The 21,355-nt window shown below is 42.5% G+C and overlaps 1 protein-coding gene across 6 annotated transcripts in view; it reads left to right on the plus strand.

Moving 5' to 3' along the window:
• Nucleotides 1–21,355, plus strand: part of Ids (iduronate 2-sulfatase) — a 59,687-nt gene that overhangs the window by 23,687 nt on the left and 14,645 nt on the right. For 5 of the 6 annotated variants that reach the window (XM_074063159.1, XM_074063160.1, XM_074063161.1 and 2 more), the window contains 5 exons: nucleotides 2,525–2,661; nucleotides 3,305–3,482; nucleotides 7,131–7,219; nucleotides 18,055–18,255; nucleotides 19,795–19,965. In XM_074063159.1, coding sequence (XP_073919260.1) covers nucleotides 2,525–2,661; nucleotides 3,305–3,482; nucleotides 7,131–7,219; nucleotides 18,055–18,255; nucleotides 19,795–19,965 — 776 coding nt within the window. Of the gene's footprint in view, nucleotides 1–1,561; nucleotides 1,815–2,524; nucleotides 2,662–3,304; nucleotides 3,483–7,130; nucleotides 7,220–18,054; nucleotides 18,256–19,794; nucleotides 19,966–21,355 lie in introns of those variants that run through there. The other variant, XM_020177325.2, reaches the window with a different exon arrangement.

The raw sequence follows: 21,355 nt of genomic DNA on the forward strand, positions 1-21,355 counted from the left end.
GCAGGGCAAGTGTCAGGATGATGAGATAAACTGAGGTGCCTGAGGCCTGGCGGTTTAGGCCTTTGGCTGGGGCTGGCCCACCCTGAGGGACTTGGTATTCTATGGCCTAAGGAGTGCAGACAGAGGCTGCCCTTCCCAGGATACTTGCCAGCCTCCGGTGAACTGCCCTGGTGCTGGTGCCTAAGGAAGTAGCAGCAATGGCAGCGGGTCACACATGATGGTCATACTCTGTCTAACTTCTGAAGAGGCAGCCACCCCCCCCCCTTGGAGAGACACCATTGTCCTCTGTTTCCTGGCTGGGTGATTTAGCCTTTCTGAATTTGAATTTCTAGAACCACAAAATGGGAATGTTAGTAGCATTTAGCACACTGTTGCTATGAAGAGCAAATGAACTACTGCTTTAGTTTAGCATGTTGCCTGGCGTATAGGAAGCCCCCAGTAATAATCTTATTATTTCTGCTATTTCTGCATTCATGAATGTAAAAGTCATCAGTCTGTCCAACATTGTATTAGGTTGTCTTATTGGGGGTTAGGGTGAATCAGAGATGGAGGGCACAGGTTTCCAGAAGGTCCCATTTTGGTAGAAGGAGACACAGTGTCCTTCTTGGCTTACAACCCAAGGTGGACAGTGAATGGTTGTTGCCACAGGAGTTTGACCCTCACTCCTCCAATTTCCTATCCCCTCTCCCTACCTCCTTTTCCTGCACCAGCACCAGTGATTTGTGCCATCCTTTAACAGTATCAAGCACCTTCTCAATTGCTGCTCCCCTTGCTTGGAGCACCTTTCTTGCCGACATTAGTGGGGCATGCTTCTTTCCTTCAAATTTTTGTTCAACCAGCAATTTACTAGATAGTCTCTACCAATCCACCTCATAGAAAGCAACAAGCACCCTCAATCCCTGCTTTATTTTCTGTGGACCAAGTATGCCCACTGACATTTTTACATGTTCATTTTTTCTAATTCTAAGCTTCACTGGGCAGGGACTTTACTGCTAACAGTGCCTGGTATATATTTATTTGCAGCACTTAGTAAGTATTTGTTGAACAAAAGAAAAGGAAAGGGTGTTTTTTTAGATGGAGGATGGGGGGGATCTCAAAGACCATCACTGAAGGAGAATGGTATCTGAACTGGGGTGCAAGGAAAAGTGTGACATTTATATGCAATGAGGGAAAGGCAAGGCTTTCAAGTGAAAGGTATAGCAGAGCAAAGGCAAAGGGGTGGGAAACTTAGTTAAGAGCAGTAGTTGAGGATCAAAACCTTCAAAAAATCTACAAAGACTCCCACAGTTTTTTTTTTCTTCGGTGCTGGGATTGAATCCACGGCTTCACACATGCTAGGCATGATTTCTATCATTGAACTGTACTCTGAGCCTTCTTAACAGCAGCTCTCTACAGAGGATAGTGCGCCAGGGTCAGTTGGTCTGAAAAGTCTGGAAAACTGCAGCTTCAGCTCTGCTCTCAGTCTGCAGCCCCGCCCACTTGGCCCAATGCTTATACTGGCCAAGCAAGCTGTCGGGCCACGCCCCTAAAGGGGCGGGGAGAGGAGGGGCGCAGGCGCACTCGCATTCCAGCCAGCGCCTGGGCCTGTGGGCTGGTGGCGATTTTAAGAGTGCAATCTTCCTTGGTTCCAAACACAGTGGCTGTGGAGGCGGCAGCTGCTGCCTAGCCTTCCCGCTGCAGTCTGTCATCGCTGTCCTCTGCGGCCACCGGAACAGAAATGCCGCCGCCGGGTTGGCTCCTCCTCTGGCTTAGCCTGGTCCTGTGCTCCGTCTGCGCAGCCTTAGAAACCGCAGCTCAGGCCAACTCCGCCACAGGTGCCGCCTGCACCCTTGCGCAGATTGCTGGCCCTTCTCCCTCCTGCTCCCCTCCATTCTTCTCTCCTTCCCTGCCTACATCCACTCTTGCCTAGCTCCCTTCCGCCTATGATTTCTTCTTCCATCCATCCTTCTTTCCAGTCATCTTTCCTCCTGCTCATTTTCACTCCTCCTACCCTCCATACTTTCCTTCATCTGTTCATGCCTCCATCCATCCTCCCTCCAGCAATCATACCACCCCTCCATCTCTCCCTCCGTACTTTTTTCTCACTTTATCCCTCGTATCAGTTCATCTTTTTTTTTCTCTCACTCTTTCCATCTGTTATCAGTCTATTCTTCCACTTGCCTTCCCTCCCTTTCTCCAACTTTCCCTTCTCCTTTCCCTGTTTCCATTCATCTTTCCCTTATTTTCTTCCTCTATCTTTACTTCACCCAACTGTCCTTCCTTCCTCTTTATCCATCTTTCTTCCTGAGTTCATCTTTCCTTTCCTCCATTCTTCCATTTCTTTCTCTTTCTCTGAAATCCTGCCCCCCCCCAATCCAGGCTTGAGGCAGTGGCTAAAGTCTACTACTGCCCACCCAGGACTCATGCACAGTCCTGGTTGGACTGTTAAGGAGCAGGGACCAGTATGGGGCCTTTCAGTACCCTAGGGAGGGGAAATTTCATTGTTATTGCAGGTACCTTCACCAAGCCCCTCCTTCCTGTGCAGATACTCTGAACGTTCTTCTCATAATCGTGGATGACCTGCGCCCCTCCCTGGGCTGTTATGGGGAAAAGCTAGTGAAATCCCCAAACATCGACCAGCTGGCATCCCACAGCCTCCTCTTCCAGAATGCCTTTTCCCAGGTATGTCCCGGGACCTGTAGACATGGGTGTGTACCTCCTCGTGCACATATATAGTTGGGGACCCTTCAGCTACTGTTAGGTGGTGCTGACTATTCACCTCCTTGAAAGAGGGAAGCGTAGTCTGGGAAAAGGTAGACAAGCACACCCATGGTCCACACACAAGGAAGCTTGTGCTTTCAAGGCTGGCCCTCTTTAGATAGAGTTCATGCCTTGTTCCTGACATGCTCAAGCCAACCCTTTTCAACTTTCTCCCAGGAAGGGAAACTGGCTGGTGCTCAGAATGCCACCCACAGGTCTGCCTAGTGAGTTGTGGGTGAGAGCAAGCCAGCCAGACATGGTGGCTGGTCTCCCTGAGGCACCTCTTGGGGCTACCCCCAAGAACATCACCCTCTCTGGGCACTTGGGGGTGCCAACACAGAACACAAGCATCTGCAGTTTTGAGGGGGCTGATTGCTGTCTTCTCCTGCCAGGAAGATGCAATCTCTGGCACCTGGGTGAGGCCCACATTCTACTGGTTGGCTCTGAGATCTGCATGACTCAGCTGCTAGGCTGTTGCCGAGGACCTGGGGAGGTTGCTTGGTTACCTTAGAGCTGGCAGACATGTTTTGCTGTGATGACGTTGACCTCTGCTTCTCCCTAACAGCAAGCAGTGTGTGCCCCGAGTCGTGTGTCCTTCCTCACTGGACGGAGGCCTGACACTACTCGCCTGTATGACTTCAACTCCTATTGGAGGGTGCATGCGGGAAACTTCTCCACTATCCCCCAGTACTTCAAGGAGAATGGCTACATGACCATGTCGGTTGGGAAAGTCTTTCACCCTGGTACTGCTTCGTGCCCAAAGTCTGGGTTCTTTGCTTCCCTGCCTGAGTGTGGGAATCCCTGCTGGGTTAAGGCTGGCTTTGCAGAGTCCTCTTCTGGTTGGCTAAATGCCTCCCTGTTCATGGCTGCCTTTCTAGAAAAACCACTTCTCAGTTTGGCTTCATGTTTTCACCAAAAGCCAAGAAAGGGCAGAGTTTGGCTTCCTTTTGGAAGGTAGTGCTGTGGGACTCCTTTGGCTCCTTGGGTGAAAGGGCACTGGCTGGGGAGGTGGCATTGTTGGGTGTGAATTGAGCTCTGGGCATGACCCTCGCCCTTTAGCATCCCTGTCTGTAAAGGTGGGATTGGGGTAAGCACATTTTAGGATCTTGTATGTGGCCAGATTGGACTTTGTGGACTTGTTGCTCAGCGAAAGGGATGCCACCCATTCTGTGAATAGCCTCAAAAAGAGGAGTATAAGCTGGTACCCAGGGCTTGTAAGCTGACCTTGAACACTGCCTGATAAATTGGCTGTTTTTACTAGCAAAACGACAATTTTGAAGCATAGATAAAAGCTTTTTTTTAATTCATAGAACTATTACATGATTATATGACAAAAATGGAAAGACAGGAAAATATAAAGAATGTAAGTCAGGCTGGGCATAGCTGGCTCATGCCTGTAATCTAATCCTGGCTACTTGGGAGGCTGAGATCCAGAAGACTCTGGTTTGAGGCCAACCTAGGCAAATTGTTCAGGAGACCCCCATCTCCAAAATAACCAGAGCAATATGGACTGGAGGTGTGGCTCAAGTCATAGAGTACTTGCTTTGCAAGTGCAGAGCCCTGAGTTCAAACCCCAAATCCCACCGACAAACAAAAACCCCCAAAACAAAAAACAAAACAAAAGGAATGTCACCTGTAATGTCATCATCCCAAGGAGATGTTTCCCCTGTTTGCGCCTATTCTTTTTCTGGTTTGAGGTTATGTTGTATTTATAATTTTATAAATGTTAAAATGTTATTTTAAACAACATTTTCCCATAACATTAGTCTTTTTTATTTTTAAAAATTTATTAGCATATGATAGTTGCACAGGGGGATACATTGTTATATTTGCATACGCACTTATATATTTACCATCTCCCTCATTGTCCCTCTTCCCCCTCCCCCCTTAGAACAATTTCAACAGGTTTCATTCTTCTATTTCTATATATAGATACAAAATACATCCACCATATTCACCCTCATTCACCCTTTCCTTATGCCCACCCCCCTCCCACTGGTCCCACCCCCAGAAAAGGCCTGTTTTACCTTCCTGCCCTTCCCATAATATTACTCTTCATAAAAAGTAATTTTTAATTACAACATAGTAGTCTCACATACCATTCTTAATCTTCTTTGCTGTTGGATAGGGTTTTACTATATAACCAAGTTTATACTATATAACCATCCTCCTGCCTCAGCTTCCCAAGTGCTGGGATCACAGATATGCTCCATCATGCCCAACTCTGACATACCATTTTTTTAAAAAAGTTTTTATTAGTATATGCTAGTTGTACATATAATGTTGTGACATTTCCATATATACATATTATGTACCCCAGATTGGTCATCCTCTCCATTATTCTCCCTTATACCCTATTCCCCTTCTTGAAAAGACAACAGGTTTCAGTGTTCCATATTCATACATGTATAGAAAGTACCTCAATCATATTCAACCTCCTTTACCCTCTTCATTTACCTTCTCCCTCCCACTATCACCCTCCCCTTAACATGACCTGTTTTACATTCCTGTCCTTCATTGTTTTAGTGTCTGTTCATTGTTCAGTGGGGTTTTGCCTTGGTGTTTTACCTGTATTTAGTCCAAGTTGTTTTAGTTTTCATTGACATGAACATCTCTGGAACCAAAGTGCACTGTTGATGGGCAGGCGCACCAGGATCATGGGCACCTGGGTTCTAGTTTCAGCGTTGCCACTTCTTAGCTGTGTGGCTGACTTTGGGTTAATTGTTTCTCCTCTTCGAGCCTTAAATACCTTCTCTGGGAAGCTGTAGCTATAGATGTCTTGACTTCCAACCAGTTAATTTGGATAGTTCATGAGCATGAAGATGTGTTGAAAACAAGAGCTCCATAGGGACAGTAGCATTTATCATCAAATGTGACAACTTGAAAGGTTTCAGTAGTGCTTTGCACACTGCTTATGCTGGCAGGCTCAACAGCATTCAGTTGGGCTATACCAGGCCCTGTTTTGAAGGTAAATGTATCAGGAATCATTGCTGAGCTCAAAGCCCATTATCACTTGAACTTCCTGCAGTTTGGTATTAACATCACAACACCCCTTGTGGCTGGAGGGCAGCTGGAGGGAAGTGATAGTTTTGAACAGAAGAGGAAACAGAGATTGCACTTTAGGGAGACCAAACAAGGCCTGTGTGCTGTTGTTTGACTTCCTTCTCATGACAGATTTGGGAACTAAGATCTGAGAGTGGTGTCCTAAGTAGAAAACAAAGCTTTGCCTGTAATCCTTGGGGAAGCATTTTTCAACTAGGTCTGTTCTCAAGAACTTTTGCTGTCAGGTTTAGGCCTGCTCAAGGATGACAGTAGCCTCTACTGAGTGTCAGGAACATGCCATTTACTGTGCTGGCCTCTCATTTAATCCTCTCAATAGCAAACAAAGTGGGTTTTTTTTTTGTCATCATTATCATTTTCTGAGAAGGAAATTGAGGCTCACTCAGGTCAATAGCTTGCTCAAGCCTGCACTGGTGGTAAGGGTCAGGGTCAGGATGTGACCAGGTCTGTTGGCCTCCTGTGTGCTCTTCCCACCATGCTTACTGTGTCCATGGGCCTTCCCCCTGTCTTTCAGTCCCATCTCTTTTGGATGAAGAGCCCCAACATGCCACTGTGCGGGGGATACTCTTCCTCCCTCGGTTCTCCTGCAGTGTCCTCTCTGTTCCTCCTGGATAACCCCTAAAGATAGTCTTCCTTTCAGATTCTTCTCAGGCCTCACCCCTAAACGCTCTCCCTGCCAACCCTTACCTGACCCATGTCAGGTCTTAGGGATCCCCTGTTTACAAGCCACTTTGGTACTCTGTTTATTAACATTTTTATTAGCATACTTTTGCACTATTGACAGTTGACAGTCTTTCTTTGGTTTTATCTGCTGTTATTTTGTCTTCCCAGCTAGATTGTAATCTACTAAGCTTTGGGGTAGGTTTCTACTTCACAACTGAGCACTTAATCTTGGAGTCTGAAAATACGGGTTTGAGTCCTGGCTCACTCATCTAATACATGATTGGCACTGAGCCTCATTGTGTTGCCTCTGCTGCCTCCTTAGGGTGAGTGAAAGTCTCCAGCTTGGACTCTAAGGAGCTTCATTGCTCTACCAGGCTGGCTGATCTTCCTTGTGAGGAGTCCTTTCTACAGACCTAGCACAGATGCTTAAGGCTTAGGAACTGAGAATTCAGATACTCATTACTCAAATGGCAACCTAGAAAGTTGGCCTTCCTGGAAATATCTCATCATCTGGCCTGAGCTCCTGCTTTTATAGATTAGGAAACTGGGAACCAAAGAAGAGAGATTCCACTTTAACAGTTATATACAAAGTTTTAATTTTGGAGAGTGGGGCATTGAAAAACCCTTCATGTTTTATTTAACAGCTTTTTGGTTTTCCCTTCTTCAAGGTATATCTTCCAATCATAGTGATGACTCTCCGTATAGCTGGTCCTTTCCACCTTATCATCCCTCCTCCGAGAAGTATGAAAACACTAAGGTAAGGCAATAAAAGGGTCTGTGGTCTGAGGAGGGAGATCTTTTTTTTAACTGGGGTTTGAACTCAGGGCCTCACACTTGCTAGGCAGGCACTTTACCACTTGAACCACTCTGATAGCCCTGTTTTGTGTTGGATATTTTTTTTTCTAGTAAGAATTTATTTTAGTATAGCAGGATAAAGTATAGACAAGGGGTAGGGGAGAAAAAGAGAGAAACATTTCCTATTCTCCACACAGGAAATGGGAACAAAGACTCCTGTGTTGGATATTTTCGAGATAGGGTCTCACCAACTATTTGCCTGCCCTGACTTCAAACCATGATCCTTCTGATCTCTGCTTCTCGAGTAGCTAAGATTACAGGCATGAGCCACTGGTGCCCAACTTAGTTTTTTCTTTTTTGTTGTTCCCCTATCTGGTTTTGGTATCAGGGTAATACTGACTTCGTAGGATGATGTTGGAAGTGTTACTTTTTTTTTTGTTGGTGCCACTGGGATTTGAACTCAGGGACTCATTACTTGCTAGCTTGAGCCATTCCACTAGCCCTTTTTTGTGTTGGATTTTTTTTTCATCAGTTTTGATCTTTATTTTATTTTTTTTTATTCATATGTACACACAAGGCTTGGGTCATTTCTCCCCCCTCCCCCATCCCCTCCCTTACCACCCACTCTACCCCCTCCCTCTCCCCCCTACCCCCTCAATACCCAGCAGAAACTATTTTGCCCTTATCTCTAATTTTGTTGTAGAGAGAGTATAAGCAATAATAGGAAGGAACAAGGGTTTTTGCTGGTTGAGATAAGGATAGCTATACAGGGAGTTGACTCACATTAATTTCCTGTGTGTGTGTGTTATCTTCTAGGTTAATTCTTTTTGATCTAACCTTTTCTCTAGTTCATGGTCCGCTTTTCCTATTGGCCTCAGTTGCTTTTAAGGTATCTGCTTTAGTTTCTCTGCGTTAAGGGCAACAAATGCTAACTAATTTTTTAGGTGTCTTACCTATCCTTACCCCTCCCTTGTGTGCTAAAGCTTTTATCATGTGCTCAAAGTCCAATCCCCTTGTTGTGTTTGTCCTTGATCTAATGTCCACATATGAGGGAGAACATACGATTTTTGGTCTTTTGGGCCAGGCTAAACTCACTCAGAATGATGTTCTCAAATTCCATCCATTTACCAGTGAATGATAACATTTTGTTTTTCTTCATGGCTGCATAAAATTCCATTGTGTATAGATACCACGTTTTCTTAATCCATTCGTCAGTGGTGGGGCATCTTGGCTGTTTCCATAACTTGGCTATTGTGAATAGTGCCGCAATAAACATGGGTGTGCAGGTGCCTCTGGAGTAACAGTCTTTTGGGTATATCCCCAAGAGTGGTATTGCTGGATCAAATGGTAGATCAATGTCTAGCTTTTTAAGTAGCCTCCAAATTTTTTTCCAGAGTGGTTGTACTAGTTTACATTCCCACCAACAGTGTAAGAGGGTTCCTTTTTCCCCGCATCCTCGCCAACACCTGTTGTTAGTGGTGTTGCTAATGATGGCTATTCTAACAGGTGAGGTGGAATCTTAGCGTGGTTTTAATTTGCATTTCCTTTATTGCTAGAGATGGTGAGCATTTTTTCATGTGTTTTTTGGCCATTTGAATTTCTTCTTTTGACAAAGTTCTGTTTAGTTCACTTGCCCATATCTTTATTGGTTCATTAGTTTTGGGAGAATTTAGTTTTTTAAGTTCCCCATATATTCTGGTTAGCAGTCCTTTGTCTGATGTATAGCTGGCAAATATTTTCTCCACTCTGTGGGTGTTCTCTTCAGTGTAGAGACCATTTCTTTTGATGAACAGAAGCTTTTTAGTTTTATGAGGTCCCATTTATCTATGCTATCTCTTAGTTGCTGTGCTGCTGGGGTTTCGTTGAGAAAGTTCTTACCTATACCTACTAACTCCAGAGTATTTCCTACTCTTTCCTGTATCAACTTTAGAGTTTGGGGTCTGATATTAAGATCCTTGATCCATTTTGAGTTAATCTTGGTATAGGATGATATACATGGATCTAGTTTCAGTTTTTTGCAGACTGCTAACCAGTTTTCCCAGCAGTTTTTGTTGAAGAGGCTGCTATTTCTCCATCGTATATTTTTAGCTCCTTTGTCAAAGACAAGTTGGTTATAGTTGTGTGGCTTCATATCTGGGTCCTCTATTCTGTTCCACTGGTCTTCATGTCTGTTTTTGTGCCAGTACCATGCTGTTTTTATTGTTATTGCTTTGTAATATAATTTGAAGTCAGGTATTGTGATACCTCCTGCATTGTTCTTTTGACTGAGTATTGCCTTGGCTATTCGTGGCTTCCTGTGTTTCCATATAAATTTCACGGTAGACTTTTCAATCTCTTTAATGAATGTCATTGGAATTTTGATGGGAATTGCATTAAACATGCAGATTACTTTTGGGAGTATAGACATTTTTACTATGTTAAGTCTACCAATCCATGAGCACAGGAGATCTCTCCACTTTCTATAGTCTTCCTCAATCTCTTTCTTCAGAAGTGTATAGTTTTCCTTACAGAGGTCTTTCACATCTTTTGTTAGGTTTACACCTAGGTATTTGATTTTTTTTGAGGCTATTGTAAATGGAATTGTTTTCATACATTCTTTTTCAGTTTGCTCATTGTTAGTGTATAGAAATGCTAATGATTTTTCTATGTTGATTTTATGTCCTGCTACCTTGCTATAGCTATTGATGATGTCTAGAAGCTTCTGAGTAGAGATTTTGTGTCTTTAAGGTATAGGATCATGTCGTCTGCAAATAGGGATATTTTGACAGTTTCTTTACCTATTTGTATTCCTTTTATTTCTTCTTCTTCCCTAATTGCTCTGGCTAGGAATTCCAGTACTATGTTGAATAGGAGTGGAGATAGTGGGCATCCTTGTCTGGTTCCTGATTTTAGAGGGAATGGTTTCAGTTTTTCTCCGTTAAGTATAATGCTGGCTGTAGGTTTGTCATATATAGCTTTTATAATGTTGAGGAACTTTCCTTCTATTCCTAGTTTTCTTAGAGCTTTTATCATGAAATGGTGTTGGATCTTATCAAAGGCTTTTTCTGCATCTATTGAGATGATCAAGTGGTATTTGTCTTTGCTTCTGTTACTGTGGTTTATTACGTTTATTGATTTTCGTATGTTGAACCACCCCTGCATCCCTGGGATGAAGCTTACTTGGTCGTGGTGAATGATCTTTTTGATGTGTTGTTGAATTTGGTTTGCCATTATTTTATTGAGGATTTTTGCATCAATGTTCATTAAGGAGATTGGCCTATAGTTCTCCTTTTTGGAGGTGTCTTTGCCTGGTTTTGGGATAAGTGTAATACTGGCTTCATAAAATGTGTTAGGCAGTTTTCCTTCCCTTTCTATTTCATGGAACAGTTTAAGGAGGGTTGGTATCAGTTCTTCTTTAAAGGTCTGATAGAATTCACCAGAGAATTTGTCAGGTCCTGGACTTTTCTTTTTGGGGAGACTCTTGATTGCTACTTCAATTTCATTTTATGTTATAGATCTATTCAGGTGTTTAATTTCCTCTTGGTTCAGTTTTGGATCTGAAATCTGTCCCATTTCTTTAAGATTTTCAAATTTATTTGAATATAGGTTCTCAAAGTAGTCTCTGATGACTTCCTGGACTTCCATGGTGTTTGTTGTTATCTCCCCTTTTGCATTCCTGATTCTACTAATTTGGGTTTTTTCTCTCCTCATTTTAGTCAGGTTTGCCAGGGGTCTATCGATCTTGTTTATTTTTTCAAAGAACCAACTTTTTGTTTCATTAATTCTTTGTATGGTTTTTTTGGTTTCTATTTCGTTGATCAGCTCTTATTTTTATTATTTCTCTCCTTCTATTTGTTTTGGGATTTGCTTGTTTTTGTTTTTCTAGGAGTTTGAGATGTATCATTAGGTGATTGATTTGGGATGTTTCAGTCTTTTTAATATATGCACTCATGGCTATAAACTTTCCTCTCAGGACTGCCTTAGCTGTGTCCCATAGGTTCCGGTAGGTTGTGTTTTCATTTGCATTGACTTCCAGGAACTTTTTAATTTCCTCTTTTATATCATCGATGATCCAAGTTATTTAGTTTCCAGCTGTTTGTATGTTTTTTGTCTTTACTTTTGTTGTTGAGTTCTACTTTTACTGCATTGTGATCAGATAGTATGCACGGTATAATTTCTGTTTTCTTATATTTGCTGAGACTTGCTTTGTGCCCTAGGATATGATCTATTTTGGGGAAAGTTCCATGGGCTGCTGAGAAGAATGTATATTGTGTAGAAGTTGGATGAAATGTTCTGTAGACATCAACTAGGTCCATTTAATCTATTGCATATTTTAGATCTTGGATTTCTTTATTGATTTTTTGTTTGGATGACCTATCTATTGATGATAATGGGGTGTTAAAGTCTCCCACAACCACTGTGTTGGCGTTTATATATGCTTTTAGGTTCTTCAGGGTATGTTTGATGAAATTGGGTGCGTTGACATTGGGTGCATACAGGTTGATAATTATTTTTTCCTTTTGGTCTATTTCCCCTTTTATTAGTATGGAATGTCCTTCTTTATCTAGTTTGATCAATGAAGGTTTGAAGTCTACTTTGTCAGAGATAAGTATTGCTACTCCTGCCTGTTTTCAGGGGCTATTGGCTTGGTAAATCTTCTTCCAGCCTTTCATCCTAAGCCTGTGCTTATTTCTGTCGGTGAGATGGGTCTCCTGTAAGCAACAAATTGTTGGATCTTCCTTTTTAATCCATTTCGTCAAGCGGTGCCTTTTGATGGGTGAATTACGTCTGTTAACATTAAGCGTTAGTATTGATAGGTATGTGGTGATTCCTGTCATTTAGTTGTCTTAGTTGTTTGAAGGTTTGATTGTGTGTACCTAAGTTGAAGTTACTCTCTACTGTCTTGCTTTTTCTTTTCCTGTGGTTGGGTGCTGCCTGTCTTTTCATGGTTAAGTTGGGTTTCAGTTTCTGTGTGCAGAATCCCTTGAAGAATCCTTTGTAATGGTGGCTTTTTGGTCACATATTGTTTTAGTTTCTGCTTATCATGGAAGACTTTTTTTGCTCCATCTATTTGGAATGATAGTTTTGCTGGGTAGAGTATCCTGGGGTTGAAGTTATTTTCATTCAGTGCCCGGAAGATGTCACCCCACGCTCTTCTTGCTTTTAATGTTTCTGTTGAGAAGTCTGCTGTGATTTTGATGGGTTTACCTTGGTATGTTACTTGTTTTTTCTCTCTTACAGCCTTCGATATTCTTTCCTTAGTTTCTGAACTTGTTGTTTTTATGAAGATATGTCGTGGGGTAGTTCTATTTTGGTCTGGTGTGTTTGGTGTCCTGGAGGCCTCTTGCATCTGTATGGGAATATCTTTCTCTAGATTTGGGAAATTTTCTGTTATTATTTTGTTAAATATATCACGCATTCCCTTCGCTTGCACCTCTTCTCCTTCTTCGATGCCCATGATTCTCAAGTTTGGTCTTTTGATGGAGTCAGTGAGTTCTTGCATTTTCTTTTCACAGGTCTTGAGTTGTTTAATTAATAGTTCTTCAGTTTTTCCTTTCATCACCATTTCATCTTCAAGTTCTGAGATTCTGTCTTCTGTTTGTTCTATTCTGCTGGATTGGCCTTCCGTTTTGTTTTGCAGTTCTGTTTCATTCTTTTTTCTGAGGTTTTCTATATACTGGCTGGTTTCCTCTTTAATGTTGTCTATTTTTGTCCTGTGTTCATTTATCTGTTTATTCATCGTGTTCTCTCTTTCACTTTGGTGTTTATACAGTGCTTCTATGGTTTCCTTTATTTCTTCTTTTGCTTTTTCAAATTCTCTATTTTTGTTGTCTTGGAATTTCTTGAGTGTCTCCTGTACATTTTGGTAGACCCTACCCAGTATCATCTCTATAAAATTCTCATGGAGTACCTGTAGTATGTCTTCTTTTAAGTTATTCTTGTGGGCTTCATTGGGTCCTTTGGCATAGTTTATCTTCATTTTGTTGGAGTCTGGATCTGAGTACCTGTTTTCTTCATTCCCCTCTGGTTCCTGTACTGATTTTTTGCTGTGGGGAAACTGGTTTCCCTGTTTTTTCTGTCTTCTCGTCATTGTCTTTGGTGTTGTTACTGTCCCTGTACTGTGTGCAATTAAGTATTTTCTAGCTTGTAATAATAACAATGGTAATATTTAGAATGAAAGGGCGAGCTGAGATGGAAAGCAAGAAGTTAAAGAAATGGGCAAAACAAATACACAGACTGGAAGGAGAAAACAGAACAAGGTGTCAGACAACAAGGTTTCAAAGGTATAAACAGGGAGCTTTAGCGTACTAATCGACAGTAAGCTGAACAGACATTGGACAGAGAGAGGATTGAAAATCAAAACTAAAAAAAATAAAGATAAGAATAAAATTAAAAAATAAGTAAATGAAAGAAAAATCTATATATAAGTATGTATTAAAATAAAATGAAAAAATAGAAAATTAAAAAAAACCAAAAAAACCAAAAAACCTCCAAGTTCAAATGCAATGAATTTTCAGTCTTAATAATTTGGGTGTCCGTCTCAGTCTCCAGTCCTGGATATGGTGCCTCGGATGTTGTTCTGTAGTTGTCTCATCAAAGGGGACGCATAAAGTAGAACAAAACTACACACACACACGCACAAAAAAAAACCCCACCAAGTGTCCCAAGTTCAAATGCAATACAGTTTCAGTAAGTTTTTCGGCTTGCAGGTGTAATTCGGTTGTTCTCTCATCAAAGGTAGGGAGACAAAGAAAAAAAAAGAGTCTGGAGACAGTTCTGAGAATGGTATCTGCAGCTGTGGTTTGCCTGCCTGCTGCTGTCAGCCTGCTGTTGCTGGCGGCTTTATTTATGCAGATCTCTGGGGTGAGCTTAGCACTCACCTGGCCCTGCAGGCTTTGTTTGCTCAGAGTTCTCCTGTGCGGGAGCCTCTGCTACAAGTTTTCCCCTTTCCAAGCACACTGGGAAAGGTGACACTGTACTCGCATTCTCGGGCCTACGTGTTTATTTACAGTTCATGTGGGAGGTGGGTCTTCCCCCCTCTCTTGTGCAGTTCTCCTCCCACCGCCACTTTCACAAGCTTTCCTGCTCCTGATTACTGGGTGGTGCTGCTGCTCCTGCCAGCCGCCATGTTTGTTTACAGTTCACGTGGGAAGTGGGTCTTCCCTCCTCTCCTGTGGAGTTTTCCTCCCTCTGCCACTCTCACCAGCTTTCCCGCTCCTGGTTGCTGGGCGCGCTCCCCCGCTTCTGCCAGAGCCTCATCTGCCTGCCCGCTTGTTTATTTACAGTCCCAGGAAGGATTCCCTTCCCCCAATCTTTGGTGCTCAGTGCGCCCCACTCTCTTTTCCATGTGTCTTTATTGCTCTTATTGCTTATTACTCAGTTTCTCTTTTTTCCCCGGGTGGAGGTTGGTCTCTCCAGGGGGCTATGCTGCTCTGGCCCAGGCTTGTCTGTGGGAGTACCGTGGTACCACGAAGCTCACCTGGTCCGCGTCTTCCCAAGCCATCTGGGCGCCGGCGACTGGCGGCCTGGGGGCCCTCCTGGTTTCTCCGTTTAACGTGAAGTGGAGATTCTCTGCACCGGCTGGAGGTGTGGAGGGGTCAAAGTTATGCCTCTTCTCAGTGATTATGCCTGCAAAGTGTGTCTCCAGCGTCTCTCCAAGATTTCACTATAGGAGGCTCGCTTTCTGCTTCCTCCCTCTAGCTGCCATCTTGGAATCCTCATTCTAGCCACCATGAAGCTCTATGTTCAAGCCCGGTAGCACGAAAACTGTAGAGGATTCCAAGATAGCTGCAGATGGCAAGCTTCAGTTAAAGACCTCTGTGTTGGATATTTTCATGGTAGGGTCTTACAAAGTATTTGCCCACCCTGACTTATAACCAGGTTTTTTCTTGACAGTACTGGGGTTTGACTTCAGGGCCTCATGCTTGCTAGACAGGCACTTTACCACTTGAGCCACTCCGCCAGCCCTTTTTTGTGTTGGGTATTTTTGAGATAGGGTCTCATGAACTATTTGCCTAGGCTGGCTTCAAATCTTGATCCTTCTGATCTTTGCTTCTCAACTAGCTAGGATTATAGGTATGAGCAACTGTTGCCCAGCAGAGGAAAAACTTCTTATCTAGCAAATGACCTATTGTATATACTGCGTGTTTGCTCAGGCTGGTTATGACATGAAGTTTTTGGGTTTCATGTGTGTTAATAACTTGCAGAAGCAAACGTTGAGATCTTTAGCATTAGGCTCAGTGGGGACAGTGACAGTCTAGAAGCTGATGAATACTTATTATTCTAGAACCTTAGGCTGTAGGGTGTCAGACATACTTAATGGCTTCTTTTAGAAATTAGCATATATTAATTGTACTAAGGGGTTTCATTGTGATACTTTCATACAGGCATATAATGTTCTTTGGTCAAATCCATCCCTCTGTTATACTCTATTAACCCCTTCCCTTTTCCCCCCTTTTCAAATAGTGTTTAGTGAATTTTGTTATGTTAGCTTCATATCTATATATAACATACACATATACATGATTGATCATGTTCACGCCCCAGTACCCTTTCCTTTCTCCCTCCTACTGGTTCCCCCTATAGACAGTCTCCCTTTTGTGCTCATGTCCCATAATTACTATGATTATAATAACTATTATTACCAACTGAATAGAATTTTGGTGCTCATCCTGGATGAGGCTCTGAGCTGAGTGTTACAGTTTCTGAGACACAGGCAATAGAAAGAAAATCTAAACTCCAGGAACCTCAGCTGGGAATGGGGGAAAAGCATATTGTCTTTCTGTTTTGGGCCTAGTACATGTGTTTGGCTGAGACCTCCAATGTAGGTATTAAAATGTCAGAACATTATAAAGAAATAATATACAAAGAAACTTAATCTTGATTTGAAGGAATCCCCAATGTATAAATGAAACTAAGACTAACATTTAAAAAACAGAAAACTAACTGGACACCTGAGAAGTGACATCCTCTTTTGAGATTTTTGGAGACATCATGAAGGGAAGGGTGAGAATATGGGAGTAGGGTAGATTGTTGTTCTAAATTCTTTACAGATTTCAGGGCTGGAGGTACAGCTTAGTGGTAGAGCACCTGACTGTAAGCACGAGGCCCTGAGTTCAAACCCCAATACCACCAAAAAAGTAAGTTATTTACAGATTTGCACTTCAGAATACAGTGAAAACTGAGTACTCTCACCTTTGGTTCATGGCTTGAGTAGAAACAGATTGAGACTGGAAGACCTCCATGTCAATTCCGCAGTTTAGTGAAGCAGGCCTTTATGCTGCTTTTTACTTTTCCTTTTTTGTAGTGTTGGGGACTGAACCCGGGGCCTTATGCATGCTAGGCAAGTGTTCTACCACTGAGAGATTCAGCTGTAATCTTGCTACTTTTTAGTGGTCTCTCTTACAAATGCCAGACCCCTCCTCCCCTCTTTTCCTCTATCTCCATTCATTCTCAGAGTAGTAGACTGTACTAAATCTCCCTCTAGTGCTGCATATGTGAAGGATGAACAGACTACCTGTCATTCTTGGGAGTTGTTTGGGCAAGGCAGGACTATGAAAGACAACTCTTTGAGATGGAGCAGCAACTGACACAACCTGTAGGTCTTTGTGTTATAGAAGTCATGGTCAAAACGGACTTTGGCCTTGTGACCAGTATGGGTCACTTTGGAAAGTGAAGCTTATATTTTATATTCTGAGTGTGGTGTAGTTAAGGAGATAATTCTTATAACATAAAAATCTTCCATTGGAAGTATATAATTCAGTGGTTTTTAGCATATTCAGAAATCTGTAAGCATCACCAAAATCAATTTTAGACAATTTCTCTCACCTTCAGTTAAATTTGTACCCATTACCAGCCACTCCCCATTTCCTCTTAACCCCTAGCCTGTGATAATGACCCATCTACATTTTGTCTGTATGTATTTGCCTACTCTGCACATTTCACATGCTATGCAATCATTTGCATGTAACATATATCACTTAACATTATGTTTTTGATGTTCATTCATGTACGATAATTTATCAGTACTTCATTCCTTCTTATGGCTGCTTGATAATCCATTGTGTTACATTTTATTTATCCATATATCACTTGATGAATATTTGGGTTGTTTTTACTTTTTGGCTATTAGGACTAATGTTGCTATCAACAGTTATGTATGAGTATTTTTGAGAGCATATATTTTTTCTTGAATATATACATAGGAATGGAATTGTTAAATATAATAACTATGTTTCACTGTTTAAGGAATTGCCAGACTCTTTTCCAAAGTAGATGTACCATTTACATTCCCACCAGCAATTTAAGAGGGTTATAATTTTTCCACATTTTTGCCAACACTTGCTATTTTTCATTTTTAAAACTTACAGTCATCCTCATGGTATCTCATTGTGATTTTGATATGTATTTCCCCTAATGACTAATGATATTAAGTATATTTCCATGTGCTATGTTGGCCATTGGTATATTTTCTTTGGAGAGCTGCATATTCACTGTTTTTGCTCATTTTAATTGCCTTATTTATATTTATTGTTGAGTTGGAGATATATTTTTTGACAGTTAGTCTAATGCATATCCTTTAATTAGGTGTGATCTGGAGACAGAGGATTCATAGACCCTAAGTACTATGGATTTCTATCCCCTACCTGGAATAGAAGAAACACTTCTGCTTTAGTTCTATTTCAGATGTGCCTATTCACTCTGAGTGACTAACACCTAAGGGGCTGGTGATAGTGTACATCAAATCTGTGTGTGAAATCATAATAAAAATTTTTTCTTGCATTTAAAAGGCTAATGTTACATATTTTGTTTTGAAAGACATGTAGAGGTCAAGATGGAGAACTTCATGCCAATCTGCTTTGCCCCGTGGATGTGACAGATGTGCCTGAGGGCACCTTGCCTGACAAACAGAGCACTGAAGAAGCCATACGATTATTGGGCAAGATGGAAACATTGACCAGTCCTTTCTTCCTTGCGGTTGGGTATCATAAGCCACACATCCCCTTTAGATACCCCAAGGTAAAGAACTGCCTGAGGGATGATCCAACAAAGCCATACATCTGTGTTGCATTTGTGTACTGAAGGTAGCCACATCCTGCCATTGCAGTCACCAGGGATGCCTAATGGGTACTTGTGTACTCAGTGAAATGAAAATGGGGGTCAGAGGTCAAAGCCAAGAAGTAGTTTTAGGGCATGTAAGAATCTTGTAAGAAATACTTGGCTTTCCTATTCCCTCCAGTGAAAGGCTTTATTTCCTTCCCTCGAACTCATTGTGCAAATATTGGGTTGGATGGTGAGATTGTCATAGAGAAGTGACTCAGACACCAAAAGCCTTTAAGAGGGGCTGGTCCTTGGGAAACAATTCCAGGGAATGTGATGCCCTCTTCACCAACTGCCTTTCCTTCCTGAACCTGTCATGTCTGACCCTGTAAACATAGAACATTGATCATTGGAATATTAGGTCCTACGCTTGCTTATCTGTCGTTTAAAGCTTGTAGTCATTACCTTTTCATCATCTTTTTCAGTTTTTCCCTGGGTTTAAGCAGCTAAACCTTCTGATTTCACAGAGAATGTCCCTCACTTTTAACGATAACTTGCTTTGACTGGCCTAGGGGATCTTGCCTTCCTAGCAGGAGCTGTCAGCCCCCTTGGTAGAAGCCTGTGAGACTCATTTCTTCCGCCTCTCTGCCAAAAAGAGTTCACAAAACTGGTCAGATTGCAAGTCTTTGAAAGGCCTGGCTTACAAGGCTGGCTCATCACTGGCATTCAGGAGCTTTAATTTTGGAAGTGTTCTCACCATTCCCAGAACTGACAAGAGTGGCTTACTGTACCTAAACTATTCAGGCAAATAGTATGCTATATGCTGGACCCTTGCTTTCTTTCTGGGAGCCTGAAATTTTGGTATGGTCCAGGCAGAGAGTGCCTACATGACCAGCCCCAAATCAAAACTGGGTGCTGAGGTTTTAAATGAGCTTCCCTGGTTGACAGAACTTCACACCTGTTGGCACCAACTCATTGCTGGGGTAATAAAGTGCATCCTGTGTGATTTTCCTGGGAAAAGACTCTGGAATCTTGTCACTGGTTTCCTCCATACTTTCCTCTTGGGTATCTTCCCTTGGCTGATTGTGTTTGGTATTCTTTCACTGTAATAAGCCATCACTGTGAATGTGACCATATGCTGAAGCCTGTGAGTTTTCCTGGTGAATTTCAGAATTTGAAGGAGGTTTTAGGAACCCCTAACATCATGCCATACCTTTGTGAGTTGGGAGTGAGGCAAGGATAGAAACAGCACAGCATCTATCTTTATGAGGGAAGAAAGCTGTTGCTGCTTGGTTTATAGGAAATAGAAATTGCGTGATTTTGTTGTTGGCATCTCATGAGGGAGACCTAAGGCCTGACTTCAGGTGGGGAGGTGAGTACCTGGGGAGCATTAGAGAACTACCATGTAAATGCATCATAGTTATAGAGAAAAGGCAATATATATATACTCATAGAATCATAGCCTTATAGCTTTGCAAATGAATGACAACTTTATGGCTTTGTATATTTTTCCCCAAGGAATTTCAGAAGCTGTATCCCTTGGAGAACATCACCCTGGCCCCTGATCCCCATGTTCCTGATGGCCTTCCCCCTGTGGCCTACAACCCCTGGATGGACATCAGGCGGCGGGAAGATGTCCAAGCATTAAACATCAGTGTTCCCTATGGCCCAATTCCGGTTGACTTTCAGGTACCAAGGACATATTTTGGCAATGTATCAGGTACTGATGGTGTGATGTCATTGGTCAAGCTACTTTTCTCAGTAGGCATTATCCCATCATGTCTTATTAAGAACCTTCTTAGGCTAAGTGTGGTGATGCATGCCTGTAATCCCAGCTACTTGGGAGGCAGAGACGGGGATTGTGGTTTGAGGCCAGCCCAGACAAAAAGTTAGCAAGACCTTACATCAGCAGTAAGCTAGGTATGGTGGCACATGCCTGTAATCTCAGCTACTTGGGAGGTGGAGGTAGGAGGATCATTGTCTGAGGCTGGCTCAGGCAAAAGTGGGAGACCCTAACTGAAAAACAAACTAAAAGTAAAAGGACTGGGGGTATGGCTGAAGTGGTGAAGTGCTTGCCTAGCAAATGTGAGACCCTGAGTTCAATCCCCAGTACCATAAAAATAAAAAATGAACCTTCTTTGTGTAAGATGTGTGAAGTCTTAGGCAGGGGTAGGGGGAATCTGTAAGTATTTAGGACATGAGCAGTACTGGGTGGATCAAGTCCCCTGAGCAGTGTCTCAGTTTCCAGAGAAGGGAGCAGTCAGAGATGTGGTGACTTGCTGCAGGTGGGCCTGGAGGTGGGGAAGAGGCCTTGGTTAACATCCCTAACCCATAGAGGATGCTGTTTAATCCAGTGATAGTTCCTCAGTTATAGGGTGTGGGCAACTCAAGTAACCCAGTTTGCTGGTACTTTCAGGTTTCCTCTGTGGGAAAGCCTACACTGGTACCTGTCATTCTTGGGGGATAGTATCTTGATGAGCTGGCCCTTGGCACAGAGGGAGCTGGGACACCATCATGACCAGTGCTGCCAGTTGTGATGCCTGGTGTCCCTTTGCTATGATATGGGGGCAGAGTAGCCGCAGAGTTAGAAAAGTCATCATGACTCATCACCCACCCTCTCTCCCATGTGAGTGCAAAAGACCTGCTGCCAAATGTTCTTTCCAGAATCTTACCACATGATTGCTGAGCCAGGCAGGCAGTGTTTTCAAAGTTTCACAGTGTACTTTATGAACCATCAGAGTCCCTGGACAAACTTGTTAGAAATGCAAAGTCTTAGCCCACCCAGACTTACAGAGTTGGAAGCTGGAGATGGAGCCCAAGAACCTACATTTCCTCAAAAAACACACCAGGTGATCCTGAGGTACTCAGAAGTTTGAAAACCACTGTAAGATAATATACTTTAAAAACAGAACAAATCCAATACGTACAGGTATATCTCTTGCTGTCCACACCTATTTGGCCCCAGAATTTGCAAAGCCAGAGGTTAGGGGATGAGGAATTTACATTCCTGAGTTTTGGATGGCAAGTGGTGAGTTTGGAAAGCAACAGATGTGCCAGTTTGTTTGCTTCCTAATTTTGC

Source organism: Castor canadensis, chromosome X (assembly GCF_047511655.1).
Source record: "Castor canadensis chromosome X, mCasCan1.hap1v2, whole genome shotgun sequence".
NCBI lineage: Eukaryota > Metazoa > Chordata > Mammalia > Rodentia > Castoridae > Castor > Castor canadensis.